This window comes from Hyperoodon ampullatus (assembly GCF_949752795.1).
Source record: "Hyperoodon ampullatus genome assembly, chromosome: 11".
In the NCBI taxonomy this organism is placed as follows: Eukaryota; Metazoa; Chordata; class Mammalia; order Artiodactyla; family Ziphiidae; genus Hyperoodon; species Hyperoodon ampullatus.
Window position 1 is genome coordinate 4863474 of NC_136924.1, and position 18116 is coordinate 4881589.

At 34.5% G+C, this 18116-nt stretch overlaps 1 protein-coding gene across 3 annotated transcripts in view; it reads left to right on the forward strand.

Moving 5' to 3' along the window:
- Positions 1 to 18116, forward strand: part of NAV3 (neuron navigator 3) — a gene marked incomplete at both ends in the record, with an annotated part of 371484 nt that overhangs the window by 297187 nt on the left and 56181 nt on the right. For all 3 annotated transcript variants that reach the window (XM_079715629.1, XM_079715630.1, XM_079715631.1), the window contains 3 exons: positions 3506 to 3529; positions 5720 to 5797; positions 14633 to 14716. In XM_079715629.1, the coding sequence (XP_079571755.1) occupies positions 3506 to 3529; positions 5720 to 5797; positions 14633 to 14716 (186 nt within the window). The remainder of the gene's footprint in view (positions 1 to 3505; positions 3530 to 5719; positions 5798 to 14632; positions 14717 to 18116) is intronic.

An 18116-nucleotide genomic window follows, 5' to 3' on the forward strand; every position in this document is an offset into this window, starting at 1 on the left:
CGCGTACCGCAAAAAAAAAAAAAAAAAAAAAAATTAAACTAACAAAGATGACTTGTTGCAAAGAACAATTACCTGTCAAATTACAATATAATAAATCCAACTGAAAGGATTGTTTCTTCACATATAACTCTTGAATTATACCAATTATAATTTGGTAAAATTTTCCAAAGTACCTTGTTATAAAGCTGAGTAAATCATCTTACAGAATTTTTGAGCAGAAAGATCCAGGGAGATTACACACTGGTTGGAAATCACAGACCCAATCTGACCTGCCAAGCTGTTACCTTTGGCAAACTTTGAGTTTGTGTGTTTGTTTTTAAATCTAAGCCAACACTGAAAAAATGCGGAGTTTTACCTAAGAATTCAAATTTCTCAGTTCCTTTTGAAAGTAATGGGAATATCTAGCAACACGGAGATGAATTCCTCCAGGTTTACAGCATCGCCCCTTTTAGATGTTGGCATGTGATCTCAGGCAAGACCCAGCCTCCACCAATTCTCCTCCTGACACTGAAGCTGAGTTTGCACTGTTAGTTATTATTGTGCTGTTGCATTTCTTGCAGGAAAGAAATACTCCTCAGTATCCATATCTTTATGAAAAGTGGGGAAAACAGATAACCTAGGAAGGCTGTGTGATTTTTTTTTTAATACCCAGGGCTCTTTTTATTCTTTGTATGTCTAGTCCTGTTAAACATTTAAAATTTTGATCCTTGCAATAGATCTTTTCTGAGTGGCTGTATATTAAAAATTGTATTGAACCCGTTTTGTACTTGGAATCTAATTTGTATTGATTTAATAAGAGTGAGTGAGGGCTATGTTAGTTCATTGTGGAGCCTTTCAGCATATTTCCTAACACGTAGCTAATACTAAAGTAAACTTTTTTTTTTTTTTTGGCGGTACGCAGGCCTCTCACTGTTGTGGCCTCTCCCGTTGCAGAGCACAGGCTCTGGATGCACAGGCTCAGCGGCCATGGCTCATGGGCCCAGCTGCTCTGCGGCATGTGGGATCTTCCCGGACCGGGGCACAAACCCGTGTCCCCTGCATCAGCAGGCGGACCCTCAACCACTGCGCCATCAGGGAAGCCCTAAAGTAAACATTTTTTGATTAGTAAATTTGAAAGGATGAATGAATGGCCAAGTAATGGCTTACAGAATAAAGAATCATCTAATATATTTTTATTTAGGCTAGGTGTTTTATATTGTTTACCACCCTTGAGGACATTGGGCCAGCTTCAAAACCATCATTTAAAAATGGCAAGGGCTTCCCTGGTGGCGCAGTGGTTGAGAGTCTGCCTGCCGATGCAGGGGACACGGGTTCGAGCCCCGGTCTGGGAAGATCCCACATGCCGCGGAGCCACAGGGCCCGTGAGCCACAACTACTGAGCCTGCGCGTCTGGAGCTTGTGCTCCGCAACAAGAGAGGCCGCGAGAGTGAGAGGCCCGCGCACCGCGATGAAGAGTGGTCCCCGCTTGCCACAACTACGGGAAGCCCATGCACAGAAACGAAGACCCAACACAGCCAAAAATAAATAAATTAATGAATAAACTCCTACCCTCAACATAAAAAAAAAAAATCATTCACTCAATCAAAGAAACATTCCCTATAAAAAAATAAAAATAAAAAAAATTAAAATGGCAAGTAATCATATTCCATCATAATGTCATCAATCCATGCCTAACCCACTGAAAGAAATACTAATATTCTGGCTCATTGCTTCAACTTTATGGTAACACCTACCCAGTATTGCTAACCACAGGATATGAAAGAAGGCAAAGATTAAAGAAAAAGTTAGTTCTGAAAAGTCAGCAAAGAGAAAGTCATTCTGTACAGTATATATGGAATTAATATCTGATGGTTATGCATATAACTAGTGTGTGTAACTTATTCAGGGCTTTTTTAATGAAAAAATGTGATGACTGTCTTTCTTGACTATTTTTTTTAAATAGCATACAATGCTCTTTTCAATATGCAAGTTACTTATTAAGTATCAGTTCTGTATAAGCCTAGCAAGCCTAGAAGAAGGATTTGGACAGAATAAACTGGCAGTAAATATGCAAAATAACAGGGAAACCAAGTAGTCAAAGTGAATCATGCCATATGTCTCAAGGCAAACAACCTCCAGCTTTTGATCCATGAAATTTTTATCTTAAAATTCCTTCATTCTGTCTGATTCAAAAAGCAAACTTTATATGAAACATTGAAATTATTATAACTTAAAAATATTGACTCTTCACTTTAAAAAGTTGAGATATAAAACATTAAATCTTTATGTCAGAATTTGTTTTTAAAACAGTTTTCTTATAAAGGCTATTAGGATTCTACTAGTTAACCACTCTTCATTTAACCACTATATTAATAACTATACATATTTTTTAAGAATAAAGAAAATATAGGATAGAAAAAAATCCAGTTTAAAAGAGATGCTTATGCATAAAAAATATCCTGAGGGTTATTTTACTTTGTTTTAGTTTATGTTTTCTGGAGGAAAAGAAGAGATAAAAAGTGGTTTAGGTACTTCTGTGTCAATCAGGAAATGTCTCAAAAGGAGAGATAGGAGATAGGAGATTGTTTTTCAGCTTTGGATCTGCTCAAGGCAATGAACAGACTTGTAATGTTCAGCAATATTATGCATTCTCCAGCTTTTTCCAGAATGAGGGAGCTTCCCAAATACAATGGCACACATAATTCATTTTCTGGCATTTTGCAGCCCAATGTGAAGAAGAAAAACAGAGCTAGGAGTTTTCTACAGCCGAGGCCAAAACACCCCTCGAGGTCCTACAGCAGTGCTCATTTCCATTATCTGTGGAGCCGATGTTTGTCAGCCACTTTTATTACCACCTTACCACTGGGTGTTTTAATGTTTTGCTGACTTGGAGCCCAATAAACTTATTTAATGATCATTAAGAAAAGCAAATAAAATAGAAACTAATCAGCAGATTTTCTGTGGTTGTCAGTACAGGTCAATATTTTTCCTCTAGTCTTATTTGGCATTCTTTGTGATCTATATATCACAGAATAAAATTCCGACTCCTAGGTCTTGGCTAAAAATCTCTGTAATTTCTTAGAGTATAAATTTCCTAAAATCTGTATGAAAAAAGATCTACTCTATTATTTTTTTCTGCACTCATCTTTTTTAAAGTATAATTTTATAACTTTTTTTTTTTATATATATAACTTTTCTTTTTGTTGTTTATGGTCTGGATCTTAGGGTAACACCATTTTTTAATTCTATCCTTTGCTTTCAAGACATAGTACATATCCATAAATGAAATAACTGATATTTTAAAAATACCATTAGGTTTGTATATAACAAAATATTCATTTGCAGTCCTACAGGTTCCTGTTTTTACTGTTTTAATTTAATAATATCATATATTTTACCATGTTCTTATGTTAGACCAAAATAACATTTTAAATACACAGTATAATTATTTTATTCTTTTATACTTATAGAATGAATTGACACTAATTATTTATAGTTAAATTCTTTTTCCTTTTTTCTTTTACAGGCTGAAGAAAAGGCTCATTCAGAGGTAAAAACCTTGTAGCATTTTTACATTTGACCGTTTTCGTTTACATTTATGATGAAATTAGTGTTTCGACCACTAGAGGGCTCTGTGATACAACCCGTAACTCTCCAACACTGCTAGTAGAAGTGACCCAGCTAGTGATAAATGGTCTTGGATATTTCCTCTTAAAAGAAAATGAAACGAAATTTTTAGAAGCAAACTCTTTTCTCACGTTCTAGCTTGGAGTCTTAACTCAACATCTAATAAGTTGTCTCTAGTAGTACGCACGTACAAATCTTTGGATGAATGAATGAATGTGTGGTCTATTATATTATAGTCTCTTCCCCCACTGCCTGTTAGAGTAAGTGCATAGGATTAAGGCAAGTATTGAATTTGAGGCACTAGACCTCCACAACACAATTTACCAGTATCCCAGCCCATCTATTGTTTGGTGCCAGGACTTTGCTGCTTTTAATCACTTGATGTATAGTGTAGTATATTGTTCTAATCACGCACATTTCACAAATATTTCATCGCAATCACGTACAAATCAGATTGCAGCCTGGAGAGAACATTATTTTTCTTTCCCTTTGTATAAGAGTTGTCCTGGCCAAGGAGAGCAGGGAGACTTTAATTAGGCCTTTATTCAAGGTGTGCTAATGACTATTTGATTGGTTTTACCATGAGCAAAGAAAAATGCATTGGTAACAGCCTCTGCAAAGGAACTCTTCCCTCTGACGTTTTATTTTATTAGCCTTTTAAAGTAAAATTTGTGCTGTATTTTAAAATAATTGGAAAAGTGTAAATTATATCAATTTTATCTTTATAATTGCTAGACCAAAGAGTAAGTACGGTTTTGAAAAACCTAAACAATTTACATCTCACGGACATGGCAAAATTCTACCATCGACCGCAATACGTTTAGCTACTAAGGCATAGAAATACCACATCTGTTTGCCGTATTAGTAGTTATCCACCTCCCCTTTAATTATTTATGCCCCATAGTAGGTTATGGTTCTTTTTTAATGATTTATATTACTTTAAGTTTTCCTAGATTCTATTTTAAAGGAAATCAGATCATGTAATAGACTATTAATTTTTGAAAGCCTCTTTTAATTTGTATTGTTTTAAGAATAAAATAGATGTTCTCTGCTTTCTGGAACCATTTGCGGTCATCGTCATTTGAATGCAGCTCAAATGCTCTTTGGGTCTGGGTGTATCTCTTTTTTTAAAGGACAGAGTCAAATGGAATCACATTTACTAAAATTATGTAAATGTCCCCTGTCTCTAATTCCAGTTTAAAGTTTAGTTCTTTTTTAGAGTCTTTTCAGTATTTACCACCATTTCTTTTCCACAAAAATCTAATGGGTAGGAAAAAAAAAAAAAAAAAGACAGTTAATGAGCTGTGTCAAGAATGCTCTTTCAAACTAAGGTAGTGTTTTGAAAGTCTAACTACAACAATAGAAGACTTGTTTTTGAAGAAATGAGAATCATCAGAGTAGAATGTTTGGCACCTAAGTAGCTAAAATCCCTTGAGACCAGAAGTATACTTGTAGACTTAGTCTCAGTTGCTTATAAATATCTTAACCGTACTAATCACTGTTTATATTTCATGGAAACGTGAAACATGCAGATTAAACTGTGGAAAGTGCTTAAATTAAAATTTTAAGTATGATATATACTCTCATCTTTTTCTGGTTCACTTTTATTTGAATGTAGACCTAACCAAACAGGAAAACAGTTTAGCATATTTATGTTGGTGGTTTATCTAGCCATTTTTACAGTATTACTAATTTTTCCCCTTTTTTGAAACTATGGATAATCTATAACAACATTTCTGTCCAGAGCTCATAGTAACTCACTGAATAAAGGGCATTATAACAAAGACTTGGGAAGGCTTCTCTGAGTGTTAGGAATTAAAACTCCAGCCAATAAAATTATTTTCAAATATGGAATCATTAACTGTTGAATTGGAGCCAACTTTCAGTGACTGCAGGATATTCTACAGCTTCTGAGAAGTTGCCAAAGTATTGGAAATAAAAATAAACATACAAAAAATGGATAGAAAAATTAAAAGACCCAGAAAAAATATATATGTATATTTAGTAGGGGGTAGTATGAGCTAATTATAGTATTGGCTTTTTTGGATTGAATTCTTAGTTTTAAGTTAAAATCTACTAGCATATTGATTTGATTTTTTTTTATTACATTCAGCAAATCCATAAACTACGGAGAGAGCTCGTTGCATCACAGGAAAAAGTTGCCACTCTCACATCTCAACTTTCAGCAAATGTAAGTCACTTTTGATTTTTTTGATATATTAAAACAGATGTTTATATAGTAAATGGGATAATTTTAGTAACAGACTCACAAACTTTAAATGTCCAAAATTATACAGACTTTAAGTCACTGAATAGTGGGACTTTCCTGCAGGCTGGGTAATCAAACGTAAATCCACATTGATGAGGAATCACAATGTGGTTAAAATGGCTTTTTGTTTCATGTAAAGTTGGAAACATTAGTAAAAAGCTACAAGTCTTATTTCTTTTCTTATTTCTCATTGTTACCGACACCCAGCCCCACATACGTAAGACTTTCTTCAGCTCCAAGACAATGAGGAGTTGACAGTGATTAACTGTGGAGTATAAAAAATTCTTGTGCCCTGTCTCCTTCAGCACAATTTATTGGACAATTAGTTAAGCAGCGAGTTAATTCTCTAAATTTGGGTTTCTTAGCTATATTATAAATGAGCTACAGTTCTCTCAAAAACCTTGGTAGTCTCCTTATAGCAGTTTAAGCAGCTGAGGATGGCAAAAACCATCAGTTATATTAACATTTCCTGAAGATCTTTCAATGTGCCCTGGAGTATACTCAGAGTAGGAGCAGAAATAAAGGCGAACATGTGGCATTGTGCCTGGTCCTAGGGAACAACAGTGTTAGAAGCAGCAGTGAGGGCTGAGGAAGCTCCCGCTATTTTGCCATATGTCCTGACACCTTCACTCAACATCAGTCTGCTCACTTCCACTGGGTGGCTTTGGGCCTGTTCCCTGCCTCACCACTCTGCTCTTCGTGGAGTTCTTCCATCTGCTCAGCAAAGCTTAACACAGCAAGAGTGAGCAAATGTGGGCCCACTGGGTATGATTTAAATAAGAGATATTTTAAGAATAAAAGTTATTGTGCAATATATTGGGTTGGCAAAAAGTTTGTTTGGGTTTTTCCATACCATCAAGAACCCAAACGAATTTTTTGGCCAATCCAGTACCTTCCACAGTATATAAGTAAGTCATTTCACTCACAATGCATTCATTTTAGCACTGTATTTGAATTGACTTTATCTTTTTAACTTTGGGAGAATCAAATGAATTTGGGATTGGCTATATTTATTTTTTATAGATGTTGTCAGGGGATTCTTAAAATAATAGCAGGTTTTAGAGAGCTGTTTAGACAATACTGGAAGAGAACAGTACTATTTAACCCATATTTTTTGTCTAAGAATAATTCTTAAATAGTTCAGAAGCCACTCTAAATTTTATACTATAGGCTATATGTATAGTAGTATAAAGCACTCCTGTCTAGATTCCTGAATTTGTACCCAGAGGACATATTGCAGTGTAAAAGCTGGAACACACTGGGTTGTGTTTGTCTGCAATGAGGAAGACTCAATGACAGACCCTATGTGCTGGATAGTAAAGATATAAATGTCTTGAATGATTACTCAGAGTTTTGTTTTATTTTGTAAATGTCTCTTGCACGGACTTACATATCAGTTGTTGGATTAATAAATGGCTGCTATACATAATGGAATTTGGGCTTTTACACAATAATGTTTATACTGTCTCCATTTAAAAAGTAATACGGTTGACCCTTGAACAACACAGGTTTGAACTGTGCAGGTCCACTTATGCATGGATATTTTAAAAATCTGCATGTAAGTGGATCCACGCATTTCTAAATATCTGCATATAACTGGACCCGCGTAGTTCAAACCCGTGTTGTTTAAGGGTCAACCATACACAATCCATGGTTGATTGAACCCTTGGATGTGGAACATCCAGATGCAGAGGGCCAACTATGGGACTTGAGCATCCATGGATTTTGGTCCTGGAACCAATCTCCCACAGATACCAAGTGACAAATGTACATGTATATTGTATTAAAAAGAAAAACTGAAATTAAAAGAAGTGTTTAATAAAAGATATATATTTGTTTTTCCCTCTGAGATTTCCATTCCCATTCTTGGTTATTGATTTCTTGTGTTTCCTTTCAACATTGTTCTTCTGTATACCCCTGAATACATATATACAGTACACATTTGCAAAGGCTTATACACATACACATACACACACACACACACACACACACATATACACACAGAAGAAACCAAGTTCTAACATAGGAGGACAGTCCTGGGGGACAACTCGACGCCACTGTTTTGAAAGGTACCAAACATTTTACAAAGATGTCAGCCATTGGCTATCTGCCACTTCTCTCAAGTCATACATGCCACACTATTTTCACTGTTGTGTTTTCACGACTATGGACTATGTATTCTCAGCTGGGCATTGATATGATCGTCAAAGCATGAATAGTGTTTCTTATGGTGGGAAAAAAAAAGTACTCTTTTTTTTTTTTAAAGTACTCTTTTTATGCATAAAGCACAGATATATAGAGAGTAGATAAACAGGTATCCAGCATATCTGTGACATTAAAATGGCCATGAAGGAAGGGGACAATTAGGAAAAAAAAAAATCTATAATGTCTCCCTAGGGGGTGATGAAGAAAAAAAAGTAAGAAACATAAAATTAGAAAAATCAGTGCCAAATTGATAAATTTGTTTAAAAAGTGCTAGTCTTGGAAAAACTATCCAAATATCTCCAGCCTTCCCTGCCCACATCTGTGTTATCATTAGTAGTACATTTTGCGCGTGGATGGGAGCTTGATATATATCCTATTTGGTATGTTCTTCTTCTTTTTCTTTTTTTTTTTTTACTTCATAATGCATTTTAGAAATATTCTCAAATCACCTCAGACCCACACAGAAACCTGTACACAGCAGCTTTATTTTTTAATAGTGCAAAAATTGGAAACAACCAAAATGTCTCTTAATAGGTCCATGGATAAACAAACTCCGATAGATACATCCATACCATGGACTGCCACTCAGCAGTAAAATTAAATAACTATTAATACACACAGCAACTTGGCTGGATCTCAAGTACATTAAGCTTAGTGAAAAAAAGACCAATTTTAAAAGGTCACATACTATATAATTCCATTTATTCAACATTCTCAAATGACAAAATTATAGAAATGAAGAACAACTTAGTGGTTGCCAGGGTTTAAGGAAGGTGGTCACCTCTCTCCTGAGAGGTGGTTGTAACTACAAAGGGTAGCAATAGGAAGAGCTTTGTGGTGATGAAAGGTGGTTATTTACATGTGTGAATCTTCATATGTGTACCAATAATGAATTTCTGGTTTTGATATTATACTATAATTTTATAAAATGTAACCATTGAGGCAAACTCGATAAAGGGGTACAAGAGTCCTCTCTGTATTCTCTTTGAAACTTCTTGCAAATCTATAATTATTTCAAGTTTAAAAATTAAACACCTAAAGATCTATCACAATTTTTAAAAGTGATGTCTAGTTTTTAATTTCTTGGGAATTTAAATCTTATTTCACCATTTAGTGCTTTTTTTATTCGGTGGTGATATGGATTGTTAAAGCTTTTCACCATCAGATAAATGTATTGCTGAAACTGTCAAAAGATAAAAGTCAGAAGATTCAGGTAATGAAGATATGTATTATCTTCTATTCTTTTACAAAGCAGTTTTTCAAAATTTACTTTAAAACTATTGCAGTAACTAAGAACTTGTGTAAGTGGATGCCTGTATAAATGTTTACAAAATAATTTTAAGGTCAGTCCTATTTTAAACATTTAATAGTATCATTATAATTACTAGGGATGGAGTCTTGCATATTTATGTCCGTTTGTATCTTTAAGGATATAATCTCCTTTACACATTCAGAAATTTGAATTATTTATAAGGTGCAAACCATCTTGAACTCATTCTCTTTAGCACTTAGTTTAAAGTGTCACTTTAGATTCAGTGCACCATTATAAGTCATCAAAGGATTTACTTGAGAAAACACTTGGTTTCTCAGTTCTAAGAAATACTGCATTTAAATTTCTTTCAGAGTGTGTTTCACGTCATTGCCTCTGAGTTAACTTCTGTTGATGTATGTAATATATGCATATATTTTAATATACTTGTACAGAAATGAAATTAATTATAAGACTGAAAAATTTTTCTGTAGAGTTTCTTCAATGTAAGTGAAAAAAATTTTTTAATCTTGTACATTTCCTGTTCGGAGGTAAAGATATGCCTTTTATTTATTATTTTATTCAGACCACAAGTAAACTTTTTACTTTTTGGTGAAATGGGATCACTACAATGACCATTGTTGTATAGAAGTGTAATAGCCATGATTTATAAAGACAGATTACAATGTTTGGTTCTGTAGAAAATATCATTAACTATTATTATTATCGTTTATTTAGTAATCATTTTAAGATCCAGCTATTCAGTTTTACTCAATATATGAATAATTCTATCAGGACTTAATTGGTTTTCCTTAATTTGGGCTTTTGGGTTTTTTTTTTTTTCTTTTTGTAATTGATGTGTCACATGTTTGGACCTGGCAGCATGATTATATTTATATGGAGTCCGGACAATAATCTGGGTTTTAATATTTAAATTTGAAACATCTGTTTCTCTGCTTTTTCTCCCCCTTTGTTAAAAGGGGCAGTGGTAACTCAGAAAGTTATTCAGTCAGCTCACCTCTCATTTGCCTGACAGAATATGACCTCCATTCAGTAGAAGATACGTTGAGCCTTCCCCTCCCCTTGCGAAGTTCTCTGAGCAGAGCTGCAGAAAGCCTGGGAAGCCTCTTTATAGAGCTGTGTCCACTAGGATGTCTGGAGAAAGGAGAGAGGGTATGTTGGCCAGCGCTATTGCCTGGCCTTCTTTGAATCAATACCCCACCAACAAACAGGAAGAGAACAGGAGCCACACAGTCCAAGGCCCCCGGGAATGTATAGTCACATCAGACAGTCAGCCAGGTGCCCCCTGGCCTCTCACCCATACCTTCATTCTGCCAAGCCAGGTGGGATGCATTTAATGTATTTCTTACAAATCTCAGCCCTTAGGTAATCTGGAAATGGGCACTAAGGCTAGTTATTGCTACCACTTTTCAAAGATATCGCTGAATGAATGTGTAACCAAGAAAAGTTTTTTTTTGTTTTTTGTGTGTTTTGTTTTTTTGCCTTTCAGTGCATAAGTCTTTTAACCACAAATCTCTCAGGTGTTATTTTCCTTGGGATTGTGTCCTATATCTTTGCTCTATTTAATATTTTTATATAATCTGGCAGTTACTTTTGTTTTTCTGCATCTCCTTTAAGGAAAAACTATTTTGCACATAATTAACAATAACAGACACTGAAGAGACAATTTTATACAGTAAAAGAAATGTGAAATCTTATTTATGATAGTTTCAGAGTCATTTTCAGTTCATCTAACTATTGATTTTCAAATGTAAAGTCATCTATTTCTGTCTATCTATCTAATCTGTCTATCTATCCCCATATACATCTATGTAAAGAGTATTTTTTATTTGGTTGATGGGCTGTCACTGAATTCTGAATGAACAAATGCAATGCAGGCATTTTTCATAATGATATTCCATCTTATTTTTTAGTACCACAGTTCCTTACATGTCTATTCAGATTATGTTATGTGATTCCAAAACTAAAGACAATATGTATTAAAAATATTTTCCCTTAACTAATATTCAATCTTGTCTATTTTATTACCTTCACAGACTTCACCTAACACAAGTAGGGAATATTCATCAACATATTGATACAACTTTACTGTGGCTTGAAAATTATGCAGCTGCTAAGAGAAAAGTCAGAACCATGTAAACTATGATTAACAGTCCCCCTAAAAATCCACAGTTCTTTTAAAGTTATCATTTTATAAAGTTTTTAGACAAGATATATTTTCCTCTAGTTTAATCAGTCTTACATTCCATTTTTTTCTCCAGTAAGGTGACAAAGATTATCACTGGTATAAATGCCTTCCTTTATTTCACCTATTGTAGTGCCTTTCCATGAATCCAATTGGTGCGAAAGTTGCCCTTTTATTTACTTCAAAGTAACAAAGCTATTATGATAAACTAAGTCAAGGGGACATAAACTTAAAGCAGCATTTCATGAACATACTTTTAACCAACTTTTCACTGAGAACAATGTGACTCAAATTAAAATGTTCTTTTGTAACTAGTTATATATGTTCTTGAAAATAATTAATGAAGAACAATTTTCCAAAGATTGAAAACTGACCTTCTAATGGTGAACATTTTATATTTACTCATAGATACCAAATATAAGCAATATATTTGTGCAGCATATTCTTCACAGTCCTGCTTTCTTTGTCATATTTTTAATTCCTATTAAACTGATAAAATATTCACAGCTGGTAAAATGAAGCAATTTTCTATAAGTATATACATTCAAGGACTCATTGTCCAACAATTAAACCTTACAGTTATTTGGGAGAATTGAAACTCTTCAATGTTATGTAGAGTCTTGCATTTCTTGTAGTGAATATTAACAAAGTTCTTCTATTTTAGAGGAAAACAAGCAATTTTAGCTTTAGAATTAATAACCCATTGTATCTTCCTAGCAGGATTATTTTTAACAGTCTAAACTGGAATCAGCACTAATGGTCGTCATGGACAAATAAATTATAAATCACACAGAGCAGTGCTTTACAGCAAGTTCTAACTCCTGCTGCACACCACATGGATGAATCTCAAAACACAATGTTAAGCAAAAGAAAACTGTCACCAGGAAAATCATGCCATGTGATTCCACTCGGATAGTTTTAAAAATAGGTCAAACTAAAACATAGTGTTTAGAGATGCAAGCTTAGGTGGCCAAACTATATAGGGAAGCAAGAAAATAATCATAACACAGGTCACTCTAGTGGTTATCTTTTCAGAAGGGGGAGGGGACAGAGATGAGGAAGGGACAAGGGAGGACTTCCAGGGTCTTCCAATCCTCTTTCTTGACTTGGCTGCTGAGTGCATGAATATTCGCGACGATGAACCAGTGAGCTGTACGTTTTCATTCGATTCACCTTTAACATAGTGTGAAGGTTAAGTATAGAGAAAGTGGGACATAACCTTATGCTAATTTCTGAGGGTACTAAGTCTGATGTAATGACATTCCTTGTCATTGGAAACGTTTTGAACTATTAGATACTATTTGTTTTTTAAAAAGTGTTATTTATCCGATAAAACCTGCTAACAAACCTTGGAGTACAGTTCTCAAGGTCGTGTGTATATGTGTGTCTGAGAGAGAGGGAAAGGCGGAAAGAGGGAGAAGGGAGTGGAAAAGAATAGAGGCTTTTTTTGGTTATTAAAAAAAATTTTTTATTGAAGTAGGGTTGATTTACAATGCTGTGCCAATCTCTGCTGTACAGCAAAGTGACTCAGTTATGTAGAAATTATTTTTTTATATTATTTTCCATTATGGTTGATCACAGGATATTGAATAGTTCCCTGTGCTATACAATAGGACCTTGTTGTTTATCCATCCTATATATAATAGTTTGCATCTGCTAACCCCAAACTCCCAGTCCTGCCCTCCCCCACCCCCCTCCCCCTTGGCAACCACAAGTCTGTTCTCTATGTCTGTGAGTCTGTTTCTGTTTTGTAGCTAGGTGGGAAAGAATAGAGTTTTACTTACTGATGGACTGAAGATTAATAGCATCTTCTATAAATTATCTTTCTCTATATTACAGTGTCAGTAAAACAAAGGCATCCCAGGATGAGCTCAGAGCTGGGAACAAAGACACCTTTGTATCATGATGCTAATGGAAGGAACTTGTACATTCTAGCTGTTACCAATAATGGAATAAACTTCTGGCTGTTACTAATAATGAAATAAACTTCTAGCGCCCTAATTCTTAGGACTCCTGTGATCCATTTGATAATAGGTACCTCAGCCTTTCAGCTCTGCTAGAGTTACAAGGCGATTTATTTTAATTGCATCCTCTCACTCCCTTCTCTCAAAAAAACAATCTTTTGCCAAATCTTCCCCCACACATAGTTTATTATAGATGTAGGTTGTAAAACATTCTGTACTTGTATCTTTCTATGGATGCGATAAAATTGGAGAACATACCTGTGGTTCTACATCAAGCCACAGTGAGAGGTTGATACATCTCTTCATGCATAATATTCTGTGGGTCAAGCTGTTGCATGATGGCATGTCAATAGAAACTGGCCTATTTTAGAACTATAATAAGATTTTCAAATACTTCTTAATCATAAGAGTTATGGTTATGTACTGCAATATGTATAATTCTCTGAGATTTAAAATAAAACCCCAGAGCCACAAAAACTTAAATAAAATATGACTGAATATTATTTCTAGCTGGCCTACCTACATTTCCTTAGTGGAAGGGAAAAAAGTAGGAATAAAAGCCCTTTTTATTGAAAAGAGTTTGGAAAGTGAAGACAACTCTTTTCGATTCAATTCTTTGTTAGTAGAAAAAGAGGAAAGATAATGTTATAGCTGTCAGCAGATTTCTGGCACTTGGAGGAAGAGCATCATTTCAACAGAGGAGCTAACAATATCTTCAAAGGTCATCATGCAGGTATAAAATGAGGAACATTCGTCCATTGACTATTGCCACGACCTCCTCTTGGACTTTGAGTCTAAAAACTTGGCAACTCAGAACTTTATCCAGTATTTTGGGTGTCAAATCCTCCATGATGTGCAAGTTAGAAGGTGTTTTTATTTGCAAAATGCCATTCCCTTTCAGAAGTTGAACTCATTAAATGTCAAGATTGAAACACTGATTTTTAAGCTGAAGTTTAGAAATAATAGATGAAGATTTGTGTTAACGGATAGTCAGCACTGAAAGCCAGACATGACAGTCATAGTATTTAAAGAGTAAGAATACCTAAAATTAAGCATTTTGTAAAGAGAAGGGTTTTCATCCATCCATGTAAGGTTCTGACATTTAAGATATGTTCCTTCCGTTTTGTTCACAGGCTCACCTCGTAGCAGCTTTTGAAAAGAGTTTAGGGAATATGACTGGCCGACTGCAAAGTCTAACCATGACAGCGGAACAGAAGGTATGTTCAGGAATTGCCACTGGGGCTTGAAATAAGATAGGAAGTTGCATAGGGTGTTTAAACAATACCTGAGATGCAGCTCCTTAGAAATAATACTGAGAGGATCCATTCTAAAGTAAATTGGAACAATGGCAAGATAATACCTTTTCTTTTCAGATTTTAATTTAAAGAATTATGATTCAGATTAACCTATATTGGAACACACACACACACACACACACACACACACACACGTTCTTTTCAGGCAGTCTGTTATTTTACTTCTGACTGGAACTATTGAAAGAATACCAAATGTTAAGAAAAAGAAACAGGAGAAGAGTTAGAATATTCTAGGAATAATTTAATGCAGTTGATGAGAATTGCACTCTGACAAGAATTTTCACAAATTCATGGTCTATAAGCTCAGTTATAGACCATGGCTGTGATCTGAGATACTCATGAAGAAGGTCTGAAACAGAAGTTAGGGTTCTGTAAAGTAAGGGGCCTTATGTTACAGTATCCACGAGACAAGGAACAGTCTTGCATAATTTTGGAGTAACAAGACTAGCTGGCATCTGGGGATGCTGTCTTTGAAGTAAAGCTAAGCTACATCAAAAGCTTTAAAATAAACGTGAAGGATTTTATGGAGTAGAAGAAGGAATGGTTTAAAAAAAAAAAAAAAGCAACAGAGAATTTGGTTCACAAAGGCAGAAATATCAAAAGGTCCACACTGGATAGAAAGGATCTGGACACTTTCCATATGACGACCAGTAACTTACCTCCCTGCCATTAATTTGGTGGCCCTAACCTGAGTCCTTGGATGAGTGTCTAAAAAGTCTCTAAAATTGTGTGGAAATATTTGTAAAAATGGCATATGTGCATAATATGAGCAGATTTCCATAGTTTTCATCTAATTTTCAAAGAGATCCATATCTAAATAGTTTTGGATAATTTCAACTGATATAGAATCAGTTCCTATATCTTTCCATAGGGATGCCTTAGATTTTGGCTTCAGTTCTGTAAAATATGGCTTTGGCTTTAAAGAACTAGCATGTGTTATTGAGTTTTGTCAGTTTACTACTTTTTTTAAAGTTAAAAAAATACCAAAACTGAACAGTCCAATTAAACCAAAAGAGAAAATCGAATATTCCTATAGTTGCCTGGTATAATTATAGAACTGTATTCTGTTTGCCCTTATCTTTCATTCTCCTATTTCATAGCTCTCCCCTGCCCATGAAAGAGAACACTGTCCATCCCTGTCAAGCCCGCTCTGAAAGAGAAGATAACAAACTCCTTTGACCACATAAATGTTGTCTTAATCTTTTGGGGGGGGATACAATTTACCATTTCACTATGTAACATAAGAACTCAGCAAATAGGATTACAAGGCCTTTTTAAGGGCATACAGGTGGGAAAGATTATAAATGTTGGAGTCCAGTAGCCTCAAGTTTGAATCTCGGCGAGGTCTCTCAAGAGCTGGAGAATCTCCCTTTCGTAACCCTCAATTTTGTCATTATAGAAGTGAGAGTTATAATAACTACCTTGTAGAATCATTCTGAGGAGTGAGATACTGTAATATGCCACAGGTAGTGGATAGTCAACAAATGTTACCTTTCTTTATATTTCTCTCTTTTTCCTTAAAAAATGTAAGATAAACCAAATTCATCATTGGTTATATGCCAGGCATATTGCTAGAAATCATGGTTAGTATTTAAGTCTCAATATCTTTAAAAAATCAAAATTTATATATTTTGCCTCTCCATGTTTCCTTCAGCTCTTTTTTATTTGTAGGCAAATTTCTCATAGAAATTGGAAATATATACATGTTTGTTAATTTATAATGTCTATGAAAATTCCTGAATATTTTAGAATACATCTCCATAATACAAAGAATTATATAATTGTTTGCACATTATCCTTGAAATAACATTGCCAAAATTGTAAAGTTTTCTCAGAAGATATCATGATGTCTGCAATTGCCCTTGCCATTTTTTTAACTGAAAGTAGAATGGTTGCTCTTTTAATTGAAATATGTATACACACAAAACGATGCTTATTTTATTTTATCAACATTAGGATTTTTAACATTCACATTAGCATTGTATTTTATTAACAATGTTTATTTCATTATATTATTTATTTAACAATGTTTATTTTAGTAATCTGAGATTTATAACTTGCTTCTTTCCAGAGTGGTTTTGAGAATCTTATAAAGTTTATTGGATTATGATATAACACAATTCAATGACAGAATCTAGTGAAAACCAGTAGAGGAATGTATATAACAAGATGCTTGAGCCTAGGTAATTACCACCCCAAAGTAGAAATTCACTGAACTGAATTGATCTCAAGGAAGCTAAGGCACAAAGGGAGATTGCTTGGCATGTTTAGTTTTCATTTTCTGACCAGAAGAGCATAATTTAGATTGAAGAGACAAACTTTCAGACACTGAATTCAAGGACAAATTTATTGTAAAATTTCTTAAATTGGGGTCATGAAATAACAAAAGACAAACTCTCTGTTCAAATAGACATTTCTCTAAAAGCTGAGGGCATAACATTTAATATATTTCAGGAAAGCCGTTTTCTTCAGGGAGCTGAGATAAAAGGGCATATTGTTCCCTGGTGATCCAACAATCCTGGGAAAAAAGAGCAGAGAATATAAAGCAGAGGTTTTGAAACTCTGTCCTAGACTTCCAAGGTTCCTTTGTCCATTTAGTTATGCACCAAAGTTATAATGAATTTCTGTTGTGTATGAGATACTGTTCTAGCTACTGAGAATTCAGCAGTGAAATACACACACACATACACACACACATACTTATATGCTAGTTTATAACCAGCTATAATATAAAATAGAGTTTATATTCTAGTAGGTGACAGATTATGATACAAATATAATTCAACTATATGGGAATTTCAGGTGAAAATAAGGACCACTGAAAAATTTAAAGCTAAGAATGAGTATATTGGGAAGCAAGGTAGGATGCTAACACATGAAGAACCAAAGGCCAAGTTGGGTGCATGTGCTTGGGTATCTACTTAAGAAATAGATAAACTAGAAAAAAAAAGAAAGAAAGAAAGAGATAAACTAAACTAGGACTCAGATCCAAGACTCCTGCTTCAGTGTGTGATTTTCAACAATCATATGGCATTAATAGCCTGAAAATTGTATCAAAATTTTAGTTAGGTTTATAGACCAAAATCACTCCCTTGAATAATGTTCTAAATTTTTTCCTTGTTTCCAGATGCCAAGTCACACCGATTCTCTTGCTAAATGTATGTGCCAAAACACTGCTTTTATATACTTGTAGCCTGGTAAAAATAAATAAACAAATAAAAATAAAAGGAAGAAAAGACATGTATGAATAACTCAGGAGGCATAAAATATGAGGTGCAATTAGAAATATAACAGGACAATG